Here is a 20792-nt window from a genome sequence, read left to right on the forward strand (position 1 = left end):
ATCAGCCTCTGTGTGAATGGAGTCAACCCACAGACCATGAAGTAAAAGTAGAAATGGTCAGTATAGATTGTGAGAAGACTCCTTAGCTTTACTCAGCTTACCTCTGCCCAGGCTTTAAGCACAGCCAGCGTCTCCATGGTTAAGGTGCTCTCATTGTAGAGAGGATTAGGCGTGTCCCTCCCTGCCTGAACTTTAACTAGTGAAGATGCCAATAGCTGGTAAACCCTCCTAAGGTCACGGAGGTCACTGACAACCCCGCTGGACATCCATGCACTACACACCTGCGGGCCCGTAACAAGGGAAATTACTATGAAGCTAGTCCAGAAAACCACAGAATAGGATATTCTTTAAGCAAAATGTGACCAACCACACCTGACATGCTTTGGCAGTGACATCAGGAGGAGCATCTGCACTAAAGGCTGGTCTTAGAGCAGCTCCCACCTTCAAACAAACATTTTTGAATATATTTTAAAAATGTAGGGAGAAATCAGATTTTTAAAATTTAAAACATTACCACTAATAATGCACTGGTGTGCTGATAACGCAAAAAAAAAAAAAAAAAAAAAACACTCTTTATGTAATGTATAGTCAAGTTCATTACTATAAGTTTGTTGTTGGGTCTTTCAATATGAAAGTATGAATATTTTGATGTAATATGGAATAGAGCAACAATAAGCCAGCATTCTACTTCAAATATCGTATTATATATTTGTTTTAAACCAACTAATACATCTAATCATGTATTAATTTTCAAGGTCACAACTTTTTAACATTTGATTTCTGATAATGTTTTATTTATGTCAGTATAGTTAATGTCACCTAACATGTCACAAGTGCATAAATTTGTATTTAAATAAACAATAAGTTTAAAATAGCTGCCAATATATAAATCTAGAACAGCCATCTCTTGCAACACATGCAAGAACTTATGAGTGCAGTGTTGCTGGAACACAAACTTTCAAACCAGCTATTTTATTGCCTATTCATCAACACAAGCAAGTAATTAATCTGAATATCATCTTTACATTGGCCTGATACTGCTCCAGAATTACGTGGCCAGGAAACTCAGGTTCTGGGACGCCTGCAAACTTGCGGATGATGAGCAGCAGCATGTGTAAGCCGGCCAGTCGGAGCTGCTCGTTATGATCTGTGGCTGCCATGAAGGCCATGCGCACCAGATCAGACAAGTGGAGAACCAGGAAATCTACAAAACAAACGAGTAAATAGACAATAAAACATTCTAGAGCATAATTGCAAGTCACTTAGATGTAGTCTATAGTTTTCCTGAAAACCTTTTATGACGGAAGCAACAGAGTATAACATTCCCAGACACACGCTTAAAGTATAATTATAGCATGTAAAGTGTTTATCAACTAAAGAGCCACATAACATACTGTTTATTTGTATAGTTATGTTTAATGTTATGAAATGTCCATGAGACAAGTTAATTTCTATGTCACTTATATTAAAACAGCTACATTTTTCCTTTTAACTGCATTTCCTATTATTTTCTCAAAGTCACCATGACAAGAAATAATCTTTCATGTAGACTCCCTTCTTGGTGCAAAACCACAAGTTTGTTACAATGTACTGAGACTCACTCCCACAAATATTAAATCAACTTCTCATAACAAACACGCCACCATGTTAACAAGTATGTCAAAGTCAAAGTCAACTTTATTGTCAATATGACCATGCAAACAAAATTTACACATCGGATCGAAATTTCGTTCTTCAGACCCCAGATGTGCACAATAGGATAAAAAAAAAGTAGTGCAAATAACTCACATATATGGGTTCTATGGCATGGGATGCATACAGTATGCTATGCATTCTAACATATGTGTTTCTACATTAAACTGCATATCTTTTGTTTATTTATTTATATATAATCAGCACATTTAGAGCTAAAAGTAATCAATACGTTCTCAACATCTGTACAACCCATCACCTGAGCTGTGGTATACACAAGTATTTCCATTACAAATTACACTGACAAAGTAAATCACTTAAACTCCCTGTGCATTATCTTTTTATTCATCCTAAAACATACTACGCGTAAATTCTCAGTAACTACAAAAAACTACTAAGATTGTCATTATGAGTGAGAAGTACAAAACATGCTCAGGTGTCCTTAATCATCTCCTACCTTTGGATTTGTGCAAACGTTGTTCTTGAGCCAGTGTCATGTCAAAGTGAGCTGGGTCTCCGCTCTCACACTGCGCTATGATGTGGCACACACACTGAACAGCAAACACACGGCTGGACCAGCGCATGTTGTTAAAGGGCCCACTGTATGCACAGCTGGCATGAAACAATGATGCATCATTATAGCTGTCTGCATCTTCCTCCTGATTCACCTCCCCATGTGCTCCAAGCACTGAGTCTAGTTCATAAAAGAGAAGAGTTTCTATTGCAATATCTGTTAAATATATATATATTTATGTATTGTACATGTATATGTACACTAACACTTAAAAGTTTGGAATCACTTAGAAATTGTTGTCTTATTGTTTTCTAAGAAAACACATAATTAGTCTGAATAGAAATTATAGAAAAAGAACAAGAGTCTGACACTGAGTTGGAAATAATTATCTTAAAAATGATAAACGTATTCTTCAACCTTTTGCAGCAATTACACCCAGGCAGACATACTAACTGTCAAATGAGATTTCACCCCATGCTTTCTGGAGCATCACCCACAGGATGGATTGGCTTGATGGAGTCTTCCTCCGTACCACGCGGCTGCTCTATTACAGTCACAATTCCAGCTAACTTAAATTTTTTTGTGAAATGGATAAATTGTTTGTGAATTGCATGAAAATGTGTTTTCCTTTGGAAAAAAAAAAAAAAAGTAATCCCAAACATTTGAGCGGTAGCGTATACATATACATGGAATCTCTTGTGGTTTAGGGAGAAAATGAATCAATCACTGATTCAGCAATTTTTCAATTCAGCAATTGAAAATAACATAATATTTGTCATTAAATTGTGTGTGTGTGTGTGTGTGTGTAGCATTAGGCAGGCACCTAATGCAGGGTATATTCCTCCCTAATGCCCATTAATCCAAAGATAAGCTTTTGATTCCCTGCAACCCCAGACAGAATAAAGTGGTTACTATTTGTGTGGTTTCTTTTGTCCATATGACATAAACCCACCTGAACAGGCAGATGAGAGCACATCCTTGCAGAGTTTGAGCCAGTGAGCCAGCTGGCTCTGAGTGGCTGAGCTCATCATGTGGATGACTGTCTCTTCAATGTCTTTGCAGAGTCTAGCATCCTGCTCATGATCCAACAGACTGAACAGCGCTCCCTCCAGACCCACCTCCTTAATGGTCACATCTATGATGCAGATTCACATAAAGTAGTTACTCATCCAGTAAGCATTTACAAATTTACAACAAGATTTGTAAAGCAGGGGTTCTCACACTAGGGACTCGATAACTGTAAAATAAATTTTCAGGCACCCCCTCGCTACAGTCTGTATGAACACAATCCAACCTTCCAAATATTAGGCTCATTATCTAAATTTGTATAATAATATGTTGTTTGTTTATTTATTTAGCATTTTAGCTTTACACAGAGATCAACCACTGTAGTTGTGCATGTTGTGAATGCAGTACATCTGAGTTTGTGGTGCACAGACCAAAACTTAAGTGTGTTCTTACACACACCATAAATTGCCAACCAGAAAACTACATAATACAGGGTGTCCCAAAAAATGTGACATTATTTAATAGTCTGACAACATAGGCAATTCTCACTCTAGCCCGGCCAGGTTTGATTCCCGTCTCTGTGTATGCATTGTGCATGTGCTCTTTGTGCATGGTGGGTTTCCTCCGAGTCTTCCTCTGTTTCCTCCAATCGCCCAAAGACTTGCAGATTAGGCTAATTGGTGTTTCCAAATTGCCCACAGTGTGTGAATGAGTGTACTGTATACTGTATGTGTTTGTGCCTGGCAATGAACTGGCACCATGTTCAGGGTGTACTCCGTCTCGTGCCCCAAATCTCCTGGGATAGGCTCCAGGCCCCCCACGACCCTGAATACAGGATAAAGCGTTATAGACGATGAGTGAGTGACAATGTGCTGTTGAATTGGTCATCACGTCCCCCTAACTTGACACCTTGTGATTATTTTCTATGGGTCTATGTGACAGGAATGGTCTTTATCCCCCTCTTCCTACAAGTCTAGAGGAACTCAAGCAGAGAATCACTGAGGCGCTGGAGAATATTACGCAATAGACGCTACAGCGTGTTTGGCAGGAGCTGGACTACCAACTAAATGCGTGTCGCGTCACAAACGCGATATCGACATATCGACATATCGAACATTTGTGAAGCTTTGTGAAATCGGTTATGTAATCTATATCCATTTAAATATGTTGTAGGAAATTAATATTTTGATTAAAAAATATATTTTATTTTTCAACATGAAGCCCATTTAATTTTTTTTGCCTAGGACATGTAGTTACTCAGATATTCATATTTCAAAAGATGTCAAATTCTTTTGGGACACCCTGTATAACAGCAGATAAAAGGTGTTCCAACAGGTGTGTGCTGCTGCCTCACCCAACTGTGTGTTGTCTCTTCGAGGCAGCTCCTTGACCAGGGCCACAGCATGCGCAGACACCTCCACTGCCTCGCGCTGGGCTAACTGACGCAAACACGCTACCACCGCCCTGCGTAGAAACAGGTGCGAGCTACACAGGTTCACCTGCATACAAACATACCCACTTTTTGGAATAACTGGAGGGGTAAAATCAAGTCAGATATGCCACGTGCAAAAGCTGAGGTATAGCTACAGTCATAAACAAACAAAAGAAACAGGAGAGCAGTGCAGTGATATGACTTAAAATTTGTTATTAAGATGCATTTAATCCAGTTATAATCATATAATCAGTACCTGACAAACACTTTTTGCAGAGCGGGTAAATAGCAGAGAAAAGGGGAGTAGTTAAGAAGCAGAACTATTGCCAAGGATTCTTCTTACTAATCCTACATTCAATTCTGCAAATTTGCTTTATTTTTGTTAATATCAAATATCTGTGGACACCTGACCATAACACACTCTCTCTCTCATCGTCTATACCGCTTTTTCCTGTATTCAGCGTGCCTATCCCAGGAGGCTTAGGGCACGAGGCAGGGTACACGCTGGAAGGGTGCCAATCCATCGCAGGGCACACACACATATATACACACACACACACACACACACACACACACACACACACACACACACACACACACACACACACACACAAACACACACACAAACACACACACAAACACACACACAAACACACACACAAACACACACACACACACACACACACACACACATATACACTCACACACATTCACAAACTACGGGCAATTTGGGAATTCCAATTAGCCTAATCTGCATGTCTTTGGACTGTGGGAGGAAACCAGAGTACCCAGATAAAACCCACCAAGCACGAGGAGAACATGTAAACTCCATGCAACCATAGCACTCATGCTACTGAATTATTTTTAAATTTCCCATTCAGATTTAATACATACTTTGCTGTTATAATAATCTCTACTATTCAAAGAAAGCTTTCCACCGCATGGCTGCAGGATTTGTAAATTCAGCCACAAGACTATTAGGGAGGGCATTAACTGATATCAGGTAAGAAGGCCTGGGAGGGACAGCATTCCAACTCATCGCAAAATTATTCAGAGTGGGTTCCAGTGTACAGAGCACTTGAAGTGCATGAAAAAACTAAAACCATAATTTCACCGTGTCCTGTCATATACAACCTTGTATTGGTTCAATCCAATTCAATTAAATTCAATTAAATTCAATTAAATTTTATTTGTATAGCGCTTTTAACAATTGTCATTGTCGCAAAGCAGCTTTTCACAATCAAAATTATGGAAGTTTGTATGAAATGTGAATGTGTAAAAATCTAAATGATCAGACTGTCCCTGATGAGTAACCTTTTTCCGTTGAGGGTGGCAAGGAAAAACTCCCTGAGATGGCAATAGGAAGAAACCTTGAGAGGAACCGGACTCAACAGGAAACCTCCTCATTTGGGTGATAACGGATAGCAGGGATTGATCTGCAGTCATACTGTGTATTAAGAATCTGGAAGTTCGTTATTGGAGGCTCAGTAGAAAATTCCAGTCCTGAACTATGGAGCGACTGCGGTAACAAGTCCTCAAAGAACAGATGTCTGCATCAGCCGAGGCCAGGACCATCCTCATGTTAAAGTGGACCGAATTGGTTTAACAGTACTTGTCTATCGCAAAAAAAAAAAATCCCTGGCACTAACCTTGCAAGGAGAGGCTGTGACTGTAATTGTTCATGCTCAAAACCACAATGCCTGTTAAAGTTAGTGTTAAAAAAAAAAACCTGAAAGTTAGTGAGTGAGAGAAAAATAAGAAAAAGAGGCAGAAAAAACAAAGCAGCAAATGATGAATGCTTCAAATTGTAGCCTGGCAGTAAAGAAGGAAACATACCAAAATAGAATAATCCAACATGATTCCCTGTATGAGAGAGTAAAGCACAGCACGGTCATAGCTAGGAATGGCATCTCATGCCAGAAAAACTCAACTCCTAAAAGTAAAAACTTTATATTACATTTTGTTAATCCGGTAAATATAAAGAAAAAAAGCTCAGTATTCCTATTCAATTCATAAATTAATAATATAAGATTAATCCATAACAACACACATAAAAACTATTTATCTACAGTTATGTAGTTTATAGTTAAGCCTTTATTCATCACATATACATTACTGCATAGTGAAATTCTTTATACTTTGCATATCCCAGCTTTTTGTTAGGAGGTGGAGGTCAGAGCGCAGGGTCATTATATAGCGCCCATGAAGCAAACAGATTTAAGGGCCTTGCTTAAGAATCTAACAGAGGCACCGTAGTGGAGCTGGGGCTTGAACAGTGTGTGTTCCGATAGCTCTATTCACAATAAGATACTTTTAGAAGAGCAGGTAGAGTAATGTAGGTACAGTATTAACAGAGCATCTCTTTGATTTGGACTCACAAAAATCTGTCATTGAAAAAATGCCACAATATAATACAGTGGATATAAAAATTATACTTTTTTTTTATTCAGCTCAATTATATTTATATAGGGCTTTTAACATTAGTCATTGTCTCAAAGCAGCCTCACAAAATGAAAAGAAAATTTAAAAGAAAATTTATGGAGTGTGATTTATACAAGTTAAAAAAACAAAAATCAAAGCAAATCACGTAAGATATTTTTCCAGCATTAACATGATTTAGCAACTGACTGTAAAATGTCAGTACATTTAAAAAAAAAAAATTATAAGGCTTATAATAACTTAAAATACTTTGTTTTAGCACCTTTATTAGAGCACTGTCTTTTTGTGTTATTTTGGAAGTCAGAGTCTCAACTGAGCAGAACAATTAAACATGGATAACTTTTAAAACTACGAATTACTAGGCACAACGTTATCAGGCACAACGTTCACAGCCACATGCATTAAACGTGCTTATAATAAAGAATAAAACAATCAATCATTAAAAAACGGTGTGAAGTTCAGAGACAATTTTGGTGTGAGAACCACTGATCATGTAGACAAACCCTCATCAGCCTTATCATTCTTTAAAAAAATAATTAAAAAATCTATATATTTTTTCTGAATCCTCATTTTATTGTTGATTTTCATAATTAGGTATGTGTGGTGTGTGTATGTGTGTGTGTGTAGGATACTCACACAGAGACTGGGGACAAGACCAGCCAGGTCAACATGGTGGGGTGAGAACATGTGCAAGTGTTGGAGGCATGCAATGGCTTGAGCCTGCACCAGGCAGTCTGGACTGTCCTGCATTATAGCACAGGCCTGTAAACATGAGCTCCTCAACGCACACATGCCCACACTTTCACCTGTACACAATACAAAACACCACATGGGTATAAACAAATGTTGTGTAACAGTTTATGGGATGTTTATAAGTTTATAATATCCAGATTAAGGTATGCACTGACAAATGTAGTGAGGTACAAAATGGTTTTGGTAAATGTACTATTAAATGTATTCACTTAACTTCCATAAACGTATAGAAACACTTCATTTAAAATTAATCATACCGTAAGAAATAGTTAATAATGGTATTTACACAAAACCCTGATAAAAAATCTTGTGATTTTTTTACACTGTAAAAACTCCATTATAGTTTTAAAATTCTAAATCACTTGTTAGGATAATAGTTATATTTCCACTTGCCTTTGGTATAAATATAGTCCAGTAAATAAGGAATGAACTATTTTTGGAAATGCTATACTGAAAAATATTCCATAACCATGTAGTGATGGGGCTCGACTGGCCCCAGAATTTACCACTCAAGCATTTAAAATCAATTTACTACAGTGAAACATCAGAAAAACAAGGTCATTCCAGTCATCCTGAAAGCTTTAAATAGTCATTTCCTTACCAGTCAAGATTTTCTCTCTAACTTTAAAACTGAATTACCTCATACAGATAACTATTCAGGTCCTTGTCAAAAACAATCCAAACTGAGCTTAGGTGCATTCTGTTTGCTTCGGTTTTATCTTAAAATATCTGTAGAACATGAGAGAAATCCATTTACGGCAACTTTGACTGATTTTTTAAGATTTTAAAAAGACACACACTTGTAAAAGTCCCACAGTTCGCAGTGTCAGACCAAAAACCAAACCAGAACTCTTTGTAGACCTCTGCCATCAAAATGGCCAAGTCAAGTTAAAATGGCTAAACAGTTAAGTCTATTAACCTTTAAAGATTAACAAAGTTATTGCTAATTTAGTCGTCTACCACAGTAGTTTGTAATTAAACTTCAATTATTGAAAATTAAACATTTTAAATGCACTCATCTTATAATGCAAAATGTCCCACTGATTTTTGGAGCTTTGTTATGGGGGGAAATAGCTCCTGGTAGGGTCTTCCAAGGCGAGGTGCACTATGCAATATATACAAGGCAATAACCCCTTAAATTTCAATCTTCCAGAACAATCTTCCAAACCCTCTTTTGATAAACTGTCCGTATTTATTCCAGTGATGATTTCAGCAAAAGAGATCCTGACTGACCAGAGGGTTTCTTTTATATCATCCATCATGTGTAAACTTCATGTTATGGAATTATTAAGCATTCACTTGACACGGATGTCTGTACCTTGCAGGTCAGGACCCAGTGATATAATGAGCGCACTGAGGCAGCGCCCCAGGCTCTGCTGCACCTCCATATGAGTGTGTGGTGTGGTGAGGAGCAGGTTTAAAATTAGAGTCAAGCTGGTCTCCATATGACTGCGATACAAAGGTCCAGCCTGGTCCACCACCATGGCCAAAGACTGGAGAGCGCACATCTGCACAAATGCACAGATAAAAATGACCATAAAATGATTAGTGGAGTGGTAAAACCTCTACTAAATAAATGTTACATTAGACTTGACGGTCAGTCAAGTGTGAACTCGCATTATGTGGAACACAAACTGTCAGCCAAAGACATAACTAAAAGAAAAACACCCATAAATAAAAATTCCATCGAATGAAATATAGAGGTCTGTCTCACCTGGACCTCTGGCGAGCTGCTCTCCCGTGAAAGTGAGAAAAGAATCCCCTTAACAGCACTGAGGTGTTTGGCTGAAGTAATCGCCCCTTGGTAGCGAAAGAGTGCCCCCAGCAATAGAGAATGTCCACTCCGCAAGACACCCTCTCGTGCTGTTTTCAGCCTGCAGGAACAAACATCTTACCATTACATGGCTTCTTTACTGGTTTTGGAAACGAATAAATATAGACATATTGATATTTTCATAATCATAAAGAGAACTTTTAATAGTCTAATGTATGAACGGCAACTGGAGTATATTGTTGTAAATAAAAGAGATCCTAGAAAAAGCAGAAAATATCATTAGTAATATTAATAAATATGAGATTCACGTGTTCTGTCATGAGGACTTACTAATACAGTGTACACACGCAGAAGAAGAATATTTATTCTATATTCATACAGAAATCTTGCTTGGAAGTCCACATACTGTACACATACTGTACATATTGTATAGCCAATGATTAATTTTAAGGCACTGACTAGTTATTCATACTAAATAAACCAAGGAGGAAGCATAATCTAATTTTTAAATTTTTTTTATTCACTATTTGTGGCTTATTGGTGTGTCTGAGAAACTGAAGCTGATCTAGTAGAATTAAGTAAAATCTGGTTCAAAAAACAACATAATCTGTCACAATACTATTTAAATCACTATATACATGATCTCTTTGTATAAACAAATTACTGTATGGAGACATTTTCCCATCTAAAAGGGTCATATTGCACACGCTATTTACGCTATGTAACATTTATAGAATTTGGGTTCTCCCCTTATTTGGCACAGTTACACTTCAATCATTAAACGATAGTAAAATAAGTCAGTGTGTAATTTACACTACATTTAGGCATTTGTCAGACGCTCTTATCCAGAGCGACTTACAAAAAGTGCTTTAAAGTTTACATCACTGGATGGATACATACAGCACTTACACTGGGTTAACTAGGTTAATAACTAAGTGCAACACAACTGGGAAAAGGTTTTTTTTGTTTTTTTAGGGGGGTAGAATGCCAAAACTCCTTTCTCTTAGCATGGACATTGGACTGCATTAAAACTGTGCAATTCAAATGGATCTTTTTTTTTTTTTTTTGCATATTACATTTGTCAATAATAATTCAGCTGTTCATGCAGGAGCCAGGGAAAGATGATTTCACCACCACAGCTAGTACAAAAAACAGTCTTGATACATGGTACCTTGAGATATTGTCGATTCTGTTGTCCTAGAGGCTTACAGACCAGCGTACAGAGCTGGGTTTAAGAAATTTAACAATAAACTGAAAATGTTAACACTCCAGAAACACTCACTTATCGAAGCTCATCTGGCTGAGAGAGACTGTTACACTGTGGTCATTGAGCACCTGTGCTAATCGGGCTAAACCCTCAGCAGCCACACAGCGCAGTAGAAGGTTGGAGCTCTCCAGTGCTCCCAGTAGGAGAGAGAGTGCAGGCTTCTGCACCTCCTCTGGACCAAGTGTTTCATGACCCAGTGCCAAACACTAAAGAAAGAGAGACAGAATTTACATATACAGTACTAGAATAGTAGAGGTGCAGAGGTACAGTATCCTAATAATCACATTACGGAACAGTACAATGTGTTTGCTGGTCAAAGTACTGTGCAAAATACTTGAGCTTGGCCTAAATTCTCCATGTTAAATTAATTAATGTAAATTAATTGAAAAAATGGGAACAAATGTTTCAGACAGGCTGCAAAGTGCCTAAAGTCACAATAGAAAATTTTGTTATACAGTATGTAACCACAGCAACCACATTTCCCCGCTCGTCTTTTCCAACCACACAGCATTCAGCAACACCAGTATACTAATCACTGGCTTGATCATCTGTCATCACCTGCACCTGTTTTTTACTGGTTCATGCCTCAAGTTTTTTTAGGCTTGAATGATTCATAAATTACTATGCAGCCTAACATACAAAAATACATTCTTCTGGAATTGCTCAGGTACAGGGGGACTGGACTGAAAATGAGAGTCAAAAACTTGCCAAAAATAAGTGGTCCTAAAAATAGGTCCTTCATGACCCTTACTATTTTTTAAGACTACATTAAAAACTGTAAGAAAGTCTGGCTCTTTGGAAGCAAAATATGAAGAATATTCAATTCTGTCATATGTGGACACCTGATCATAACACCCAATGAACCTACAGAGTGACAGTTAATCCAATATAGTGATGACATTAAAACATTTATTTTAATTAACACATTTATTTAGCACTAAAAAGAAAAACAAATATTTGGCAAAAGGAACCGTCTCTTGCACATAATTATGTAATTGTGTCCCTTTTGCCCTATTCACGTACAAAAACCTGGACAAGCTCCACAAAACAGCACATTGACAGTAAAGAAGCTTTTCGTACCTTCAGACTGCCACAAAATGCAGCTGTTACATGGATTTGGACTATCTGTTGTCGAGTGCCCTTTAGCTGCCTCACACACTCACAGAACTGCTCCAGAATCTGAACTCTGAAATTGGAGATAGAGATGTGATATTGGAACACAACCTTCAAACATTTAGCAAAACTAGCCTTCACCAACATAAATATGAAATGCCCTTATGGGTTGAGGTCTGGACTTTGACTAGGCCATTCAGATGGCCTTACTTTTGTCTCTAGAAAACTCTGTCAAGTCAATGACAGCAAGATGCCCAGGACCTTTGACTGAAAAGCAAGAGCAAATCATCACCCATCCACTACCATGCTTGATAGTAGTATGAGATGTTTCTGGCAAAATGCTGTTTGGTGTAAACCAAATACAGTGCTGAGAATTAAGATCAAACAACTCCACTTTGGTTTCTTTTGTCCATAGGACATTGTTGCAGAAGCCTTGTGCTTTGGGCAGGTGCAATTTTGCTCTGTCATGTCTTTTTTAGGCAGAAGAGGTTTTCTCCCAATAAACCATACATATTCCGAATAAACCATACTTGTTTAGTCTTCTTCCATTTGTCTTGTCGTGGACTTTAACATTTAACATGCTCAGTGAGTCTTCACAGGTTCAAAATTAGAGTCCCGGGAAGATTAGCAACTCTCTTGAATGCTCTTCACTTATCAATAGACTTTCAGATTGTCAATTTCCAGATTGCAAAGTTTTTGCAGATTGACAATTGTCATTGATGCAAAGCAGCTTTACACAATCAAAAAAAAATTATGGAAATTTGTAGGACATGTGAAAAATGTGTAGGAATCAAAATCATTAGATTGTCCCTGATGAGCAAGCTGAGGGCAACGGTGGCAAGAAAAACACCTTATGCTTATGTTAAACACCTGAATGTTCCAGACCAGCAAACTGCCAAAACACCTTCTTTATAGAGGTCTGCACACCTACTGATGATCAGTTAATCAAGGACTGATGATTAAATCTTAAATTTAAGATTTAATTTTTGTTAAGTAAATAATAGCGCAGTGAAAAAAAGTTAATTCTTTGTCCGAAGTGTTTTTTTATCTGAGGTCTGCACAAAAACACAATAAAAAAAAGAGGAAGTACTAACATGAATTTTATTATTTAGTTTGAAATTCCCTGAAGATATTTACATTTAATAAAGTAATCAAAACTAAGTAATAAAACAAAGTCATGGGATTTGAATTATCCATTATGCTTTATGTGTGTCTGTGTTGATTATAGTTGTGATTAAAAGTTTGAGCAGGCCACACAAATTTTTTCAGACTTCAAATTGCTGGCTGTCAGCTGGAATGGCAGCCTAAAAAGAGTGAATATGCAGTATATAAAGTAAACTATATGCAGTAAAAGTACAAAGATGTTAAGCAGGACATGTAACCACAAATAAGAAAATCTTAAGGAAATTTCATTCAGCATAATTCGTCTTCATGAAACGTCACCTCTGATGAATCGCCAAATGGAGAAAAATTACTCCAAACAGTTGGACTGAATGAATGATGAGAGCATCAGCTGGGGGAGGGGGTGTGGGTGCCTTCTGAGATTTCTCACATATGGTGAAAGGGTCATACTCTAAAGTTCCACCTCCCATTTTGCTTCCATGTAGCTGTGGAAGGACACAGGACAAGAAACCCACAGAGCAGTAACTGCAAACATTAGGGATAGGAATCACCACTCATCACCCAGTATATCATCACAATATATAACCTGATTAATATTCTGATTAATATCGTGATACTGTAAGTATACAATTTTCATAAATATCCCAATTTGATGTAATTTCTTTTGTTACATTTTAAGACCTTGATCCTTTAAAAAAGTTGCCTAACCCTAAAGTTTTTAGCTTTAATCAACAGCTTTACAATTGAATTGATTTTCTGCATTTTAATTTAACCCAGTCCTAATTTTCTCAATAAAAAAAACAAAGGCATCTAAACAATACAAACTAACCTAAAATACAAGAGTTTAACATTTAATTTAAAATCAAATTAAACAAAAAAGCTCGACTTTTTACTGTGCATATCTCCATTATGTCCTCTGCCATAAATATTACTTTTAAGAAACTGAAAATAATTCCTTCCCACAGTCTTCGTTTATCGTAATAGAATAAAGTTACAGGTACTAGTAATAAGTATTAAAATTATTAAAGTGATCTGTTAAGAAAATTACTGTTAGTCTGTCAAACAACATTAAAGCTTTTAAATTTATTTTATTTATTTTTTAATTAACCAAATAGACCACAGCCCAGTCCTCGTTTTTTCTACCAAGATTCTCAGGTTCTTAGGCCAAACTTCTCCTAAACCTATTTACTGTAAGTCAGTGTAAAGCACAACAAAACATACAAGAAGAAACTTTGTCTTTCATTTTCCCTTGTGAACTAAATTGATGAAGAATCATTAACATAATATGTAATAATGTTTGTTGTTATTCTTGATAAGTCTATTGGTCAGAGACCGACCTGCTCCTCGATGTAGCGCTGGTCCACGTCATGCAGAGCCGGACCCAGCAGAGAAAGGTCTGAGTCATGGCACAGTGGCCGTAGAAGGCTGACCTCAGGACATGTTGTATTCTCTGTATCCATGAGGTTATTCGCCAGTTGTTTCAACACAGTTTCAAAATTATCTGTTCCAAGAAGCCCAAAAACGTTCATGAATGTCAATTACCTCCAGAATATGGAGTTATATTCATGCCACATTCCTGAGAGCACGGTTCTTTTGTCCAGTGTTACAAAACTGCCACAAAACTACACCTGATTGGCTGTTTCAATAGTATAGTGCTTTTAACAATGGTCAATTTCTCAAAGCAGCCTTACAGAATCAAAAGAAAATGGGAAATTAAAATCATGAAAGAAAAATGAAAGGAAATTATATAAATAAATGTACACACACACACAGACACACACACGCATAAATAAATGAAAGGAAATTATATAAGAGATGAATTGTAGAATATACCAGTTTTGTTTGTCCATTTTTTTTTTTTTACATATTTAATTCTCTTCATCTTTAGACTATGTTGATTTAAATTCAAATCGGACAACTCGGTCGCTTTACTTATGAAACTTTATTTGCAATGCTCCCGTTATGTGGTCAATAGTGCCACCTGATTAGCGAAGAAACAGCCAGTAATGCGTGGAAGTCTGTGATTGGCTACATTTGTGGCAGTTTTGTAAAACTGGACAGAGGCAAAGGGAAAATTCACATGGCTTAATTAAAATCCAAATTAAAATGTTTAAATATGACCAAAATGCTCACAAATGTGCTCTAAAAGTGTTAAATTAACATTTTGGCCTATAATAAGTTAAAACAGACAGTAAAGCAGGAAAACACCTACAGTTATTCTAGTTATAGTATATGTATAGATGAGTCAGCTACATACACAGCTTACCGTCAAAATGAACAGATTTTCTAGTAATTCACACAAATTTAGATGTATCTGACATGCTACATAAACTTATATTTAATAAGTTTAACCAGGCTTGCATATGTCTTTGTATAGCATAGGCTATACTGTACTCCTTGACATTAACTACATTTCTCAGAAACCCTCAAAAAAGCCAAAACAATTACAATGATCCACTTTTGCTGTAAACAGTGCTGTACTTTTTAAATTAGTTTTTTCTATAAGCAATTATATCATGGAGCTTTATCTGTTCTCTACCTGATTCAAGCATGAGAGGGAGTGAGTGAGAGATAGAGAGAAAGTGCGAGAGAGAGAGAACGAGAGAGAGAATCTGTTTATTGATTGGTTCTAAAATGATTTAGTAGCAATCACTAAACAGAGAAAGATTCTGTTATATTTTTTGTTACATTATTAATGCAACAAAAATTAATGTTGTTTTTCTTTTTAAGGAAATGTCTGACAAATAGTCAAGTGTGGATACACAGGTTTTGTATTTTATTAGGGAATAGTCTTTAAGATATTTCATACTTAAGGTTATCCATCTTAAAGTCTTTACGTCTTTAAGACTTTAACATTACATTATTTTAAATAAGCCCAATTATTTTTCTTCTTTTTCAAGACCCATTTTCAACACCTAAATATTAAAAAGTAGCCCAATGGGATGGAAATCCACCTAATATGGCAACACAGCATCCAGCATTTACAAGTCATTTCCTAAATTTATGACTGCTTGGCCTACACTATGCACTACATTACAATTCAGCAAGTCGTAATCTTGTGCGTGCCTATTCGTAAATGTTACTGCTTGAAGTGCAGGCTTGTTCCATATTGAAAATAAATGTTCCTAAGACCAGTCTAATTTGCTTAAATTGTAACTGCAGATTTATGGAAAAGCCTGCATGTGTTAGAGTTTGGAGGGTTTTAGAGGGAAGATTCCATGCAGCACCAGCATCAAAAAACACCAGCCTTTCTCATTGCAATTAAGTTCAAATCCAGTAAGAATTTGACCAAAGACAGTTTGTGCATAGAGCTTACCTTCATAGGTCTTGGGTGGCAACAATGCAAGGACTTCATACACTCTTACTTGGAAGACGGACAAAGCAACTTTTATCTGCTTCCCATAGGATTTCATTAGAGAAGGCGACCTTTATCACAAAAAAGTAATCAAATAAAAGGCCATTAAGTGTTTCCGAATAATTAATCAGCATTAAAATAAAGCGTTAAAGTATACAGTATAAAGCACTGTATAAACACAATTTTACCACAAGTGACTTCACTTTTTCCCCATTTTAGACTGAAATTTTTAAAGCAAAACCTAACCTTGCACCTGCATGGACACACTGATTGTAACATTTACTTAAAGAACAACATAATTCAGCAACTGTGTGAAACAAATAAATCAACCTAGTGGAAAAGTTTTATTCGATTAATTAAACCAGCTCTTTTCAATATAAACTTCACAGTAAATTCACAGTAACAAATAAAACAAGCAAATGAATTAATAAAGAAATCTAGAAAATGATAAAATAACATTTAAGGCTCTGACACCCCATGAAATTAAAGGTTTTCCATTTCCCATATATCATCTTAGTTTCATTTGGACGGCAAAATTCCAAAATACATATACACATATATAGTGCCAGACCCAAAGCCAGATAAAATGGGAGGGTTGCATTAGTAGAGGCGTCCAGCATAAAACGTGCCAAATTTTGTGTGGATTAAATGGTCTGACGTGGAGCCTCTCGACAGATACTCACAGATATTGAACTGTATTAATATCTTGGGAATCTGAAGGCCAGGTTAATACCTTGAACACTTTGTCCTGTTCTTCAAACCATTCCTGAACAATTTCTGCAGTGTGGCAGAGTGCACTATCATGATGGAGCAGACCACAGACAAGAGGAAATAAGGTTGCCATGAAGGTGTGTACCTGCTCTGTAACAACGTTTAGGGTAGTGGTACATGTCAAAGTGACTGCCTATTAGCTTTTCTTCATTCCATAGCGCTACCTAGTGCTATATAATTTTCCCAGTTAAGTGATGCAAGCACATCACATCATTAATACATCACACCAGACCACCTTCTTTCAATTTCTGCACTTTTTGTGGTGGACAGAGGAGAGCATAATCCAGGACAGGACACTGTGTCTGGCCGCAGCTACTGTATGCAGCCCCATATAGCGTGTGCTGACTTTTTTTAATCACAGCCAGCACTAAATATTTAGCAGTCCTACAGGACCACTTTGGTAAGTACTATTGGTAGGAACATCCCACACGACCTGCCCTTTTACAGATGCTTTGACTCGCCATCTTCCTGATTCCAACTTAAAAAAATTACTGTTCCATTATAATATATCCCACCCATTGACAGTGCCATTGTAATGAGATAATCAATGTAAATGTATCATTTGTAAACAGCAATGTGTATAAATTTATACAGCACTCACAGATTCAGCAGGTTTACAGCACACGACAGGAGAGGAAGCAGACGACCAATGAACTCATCGTCGAGGTAATCTCTGCAGTGAACCAGCAGATTCTTCATTGCTAATGAGTAAAAAAAAAAAAAACATTTCCACAAATGTCTGATTGAATGATAAATAGCAAAAAAAACAGTGAAACGTACAAAAACAGGTGTGAAAAGACAGTGTGTTGTCATTGTAAACCCCTTCCTGCTTGAACATAAGGCATTTTATTAATTTCTACAGTAAATTCATATATACTGGAGTTGTATAATGGGCTGTGCTTATGTGAGACGGTCTGAACACTATGCTAGAGGAACACTGTGTCTCTACACACTCCAAACAGGTCTGGACAAAAAATCTAAATGGATCTTCCTCATACAGATCTTCCACACCTGTATACAGTAATGGCTATAACTATCCATAATAAAGAACATAGTAAAATAATTAATTTATCTTGTTTGGTTCATTTGTGTAGTGTTTCCCTTCTCTAAAAGTGTGGAAGATTATATTCTGAATTAGTCTTGAAGACATTATCATTATAAATGTGCTTAACTTAAAAATCAGCTTCCATCAGTCTTTCACTGTTTCTCATCATTATCATTTTCTCTTACTCTTAAAAACTTTTTAACAATACTTATGGACTTTTAAATGTCTGATATTTAAATATTCCCTAGTATAAATGTTTTCAGTAGAGCAGGTGGACGGATATAGAATTGATGATCATTGATACAGTTTGGCCTATGATTACATTTACAGTATCTAGGTACAGTTTAAAGCCACTCACCGCACAGTGCTCCTGCACGACCTTCCAGTGCTACCTGCCATGTAAACGAGTCTCCACGCCTCAGTTCACTCTCCAACTCCTTAACAGATTGAGGAAAGGCACATTTCCACAGCAGCAGCATTCTGGAAAGGTGATGCTTCACTACAGTGGGTCCTAAAAAATTTTTGGTGTGAATTCAGCTGGGAGATATGACTATATAATATCATCATTGTTATGTCACAATATGCTTATAATTTTATATTGTAAAGCAATGCAATTATCTGCTGACTAAAGGCAGTGATTTTTATGAACAAACATTGTTCTTAAGCTCCTAGAAATTGTAAAAACAACCTTTTTTTAGACAAATGTTAAAAAACTTCTTTAAATAAATAATAATTTAAAAAATTATACATTTAATAGTACATAAATTATGATTTCAGACACCTGTCCTGTTTGCTGGTAGTTTTTGGGGAAACCTCAAAATTGTGATATATATATTATGTATTACAAGAATGTCTTTAAGAATCACAGTTTTAAAATAAATAAATTATATTATCACCCACCCTAGTTGTAAAAAGTTTTTTTAACACAACAAATCATATTTATTGCATGTCTTTTGTGCTGTTTATATGAATAATGATGACTAAATGACTAATTGCGAACACTTTTGCAAATATAACAAGATGTTTTAGGGAGAATATTTAATCCAAAATAGGGTATTCCAATTACTATATTAGAAATATTGCACCTTTTTGCCACAATCAGTGTCTGTTTCTGCACTCTTCTAACATAAAGGTTAAATATGCCTTAATATATACAATAAAAAATATTAAAAGGTATTAATATTGCACTTATAAGCCTTAAATTGACATTACTACATTTTTCAAAACCCAATTAAGTTGTTGTTTTCTTTTACTAACAAAAATGAATGTTGATCAAAGGCACTCATATAGGCAAACATAGATAATAAAAGTGAACAGACATTGATGGATATTTGACAAAATGAAAAATGTTACAAAATAAATGCATCTTCCTTGACTCAATCGGTAGAACATATTTGTATGATTACCTAAAGTGTTCAGTGCACTGAGTAACAGCCAGCCTCCCTGAGTTCTCTGGATGGAAAGTTTACTATTCTGAGCAGCAGAGCGCAATAAATCTTCTGCCAGGTCCATCACCACCTGGTTAGACATATTTATTTATATTATAAAATAATACAAAAAGGTGTACAACTGCAGACTCAAAAAACAAGTTATTAGCATATTTTTGGAAAAAGATTATATTATTGTGTTAACTTTGGATAAAAGTCTAGATAGAATGTTTTATGTAACAGGCCACAGTACAGCGAGTCCAATAGTTCACTCAGTCCAATATTAAGTGGAGAGATCAGAAGCACGGCACTAATCCCTCTGAAATGTGTTCATTTATCAGTAATTATCTGAAAGATACAATCTGAATGCACAAACATTACATTTGTGTTATCTACAAAATATATAAAATAGATTTCAATTTCAATGACCCTTCCTTCCTACTTTTCCCACTTAACTGAGTTAATAACAAAAATCTACGTAACAGCTACATTTAAATTGGGGAAACATCTATATATAGTTATTATAATATGGTACAATTTTTAAAAAAATAAAAATCTTCTGATGACGAGAATAAATGCTGTATTTTTCTCCTTCTAGGAACAATAGATTTCACATTTCATCATTTAAAATGATTACAATACATTCGACTCCCTAATCCAGACTAATTTTCTCTGTCCATCTGACTACCAGCAGCCTTAACATCAAACCCTAATAAAACACATAATGTAAAAAACATTATTATGTATCTAACTGTAATTTAATAAACTTGAAAACAGTGATGTTTAAATGACAGAAGTCCTTCAATGGTTCTGCCTGGGCAAGTTGCACACTAATATTTCATTGTACTGCCTTGCCATGGTTATTCAGTGCATCAACTGGGGATAAAAATGTTACTGCAGTTAATTTCCACTCAAAGCCTCTCAAGTGATGATTTAAATCTGACTTTTTGGCTAGTGACTTTTTGCTTGTGCTTGTACTGTATACAATGTTAGGTAGATACTCACACCGCACCTAGGTTTGCTCTACTTTTTTTCTGGAATGTTTCAGCCATGTGACAAAACATATGTCGGAAAATATTT

General features: G+C 36.2%; 1 protein-coding gene across 3 annotated transcripts in view; it reads right to left on the minus strand.

Annotated features, from left to right (window-relative positions):
* heatr5a (HEAT repeat containing 5a) overlaps positions 1–20792 on the minus strand; it is a 52172-nt gene that overhangs the window by 12658 nt on the left and 18722 nt on the right. For 2 of the 3 annotated variants that reach the window (XM_053509831.1, XM_053509833.1), the window contains exons 11-28: positions 19692–19803; positions 18644–18796; positions 17842–17941; positions 16431–16540; positions 14452–14615; positions 13436–13599; positions 11960–12065; positions 10895–11085; positions 9553–9712; positions 9157–9346; positions 7722–7891; positions 6483–6509; positions 4569–4713; positions 3159–3341; positions 2150–2386; positions 1026–1204; positions 373–441; positions 102–281 (exon numbers count right to left, since the gene is read on the minus strand). In XM_053509831.1, coding sequence (XP_053365806.1) covers positions 102–281; positions 373–441; positions 1026–1204; positions 2150–2386; positions 3159–3341; positions 4569–4713; positions 6483–6509; positions 7722–7891; positions 9157–9346; positions 9553–9712; positions 10895–11085; positions 11960–12065; positions 13436–13599; positions 14452–14615; positions 16431–16540; positions 17842–17941; positions 18644–18796; positions 19692–19803 — 2640 coding nt within the window. The remainder of the gene's footprint in view (positions 1–101; positions 282–372; positions 442–1025; positions 1205–2149; positions 2387–3158; positions 3342–4568; positions 4714–6482; positions 6510–7721; positions 7892–9156; positions 9347–9552; positions 9713–10894; positions 11086–11959; positions 12066–13435; positions 13600–14451; positions 14616–16430; positions 16541–17841; positions 17942–18643; positions 18797–19691; positions 19804–20792) is intronic. The other variant, XM_053509832.1, reaches the window with a different exon arrangement.

This window comes from Clarias gariepinus, chromosome 13 (assembly GCF_024256425.1).
Source record: "Clarias gariepinus isolate MV-2021 ecotype Netherlands chromosome 13, CGAR_prim_01v2, whole genome shotgun sequence".
NCBI lineage: Eukaryota > Metazoa > Chordata > Actinopteri > Siluriformes > Clariidae > Clarias > Clarias gariepinus.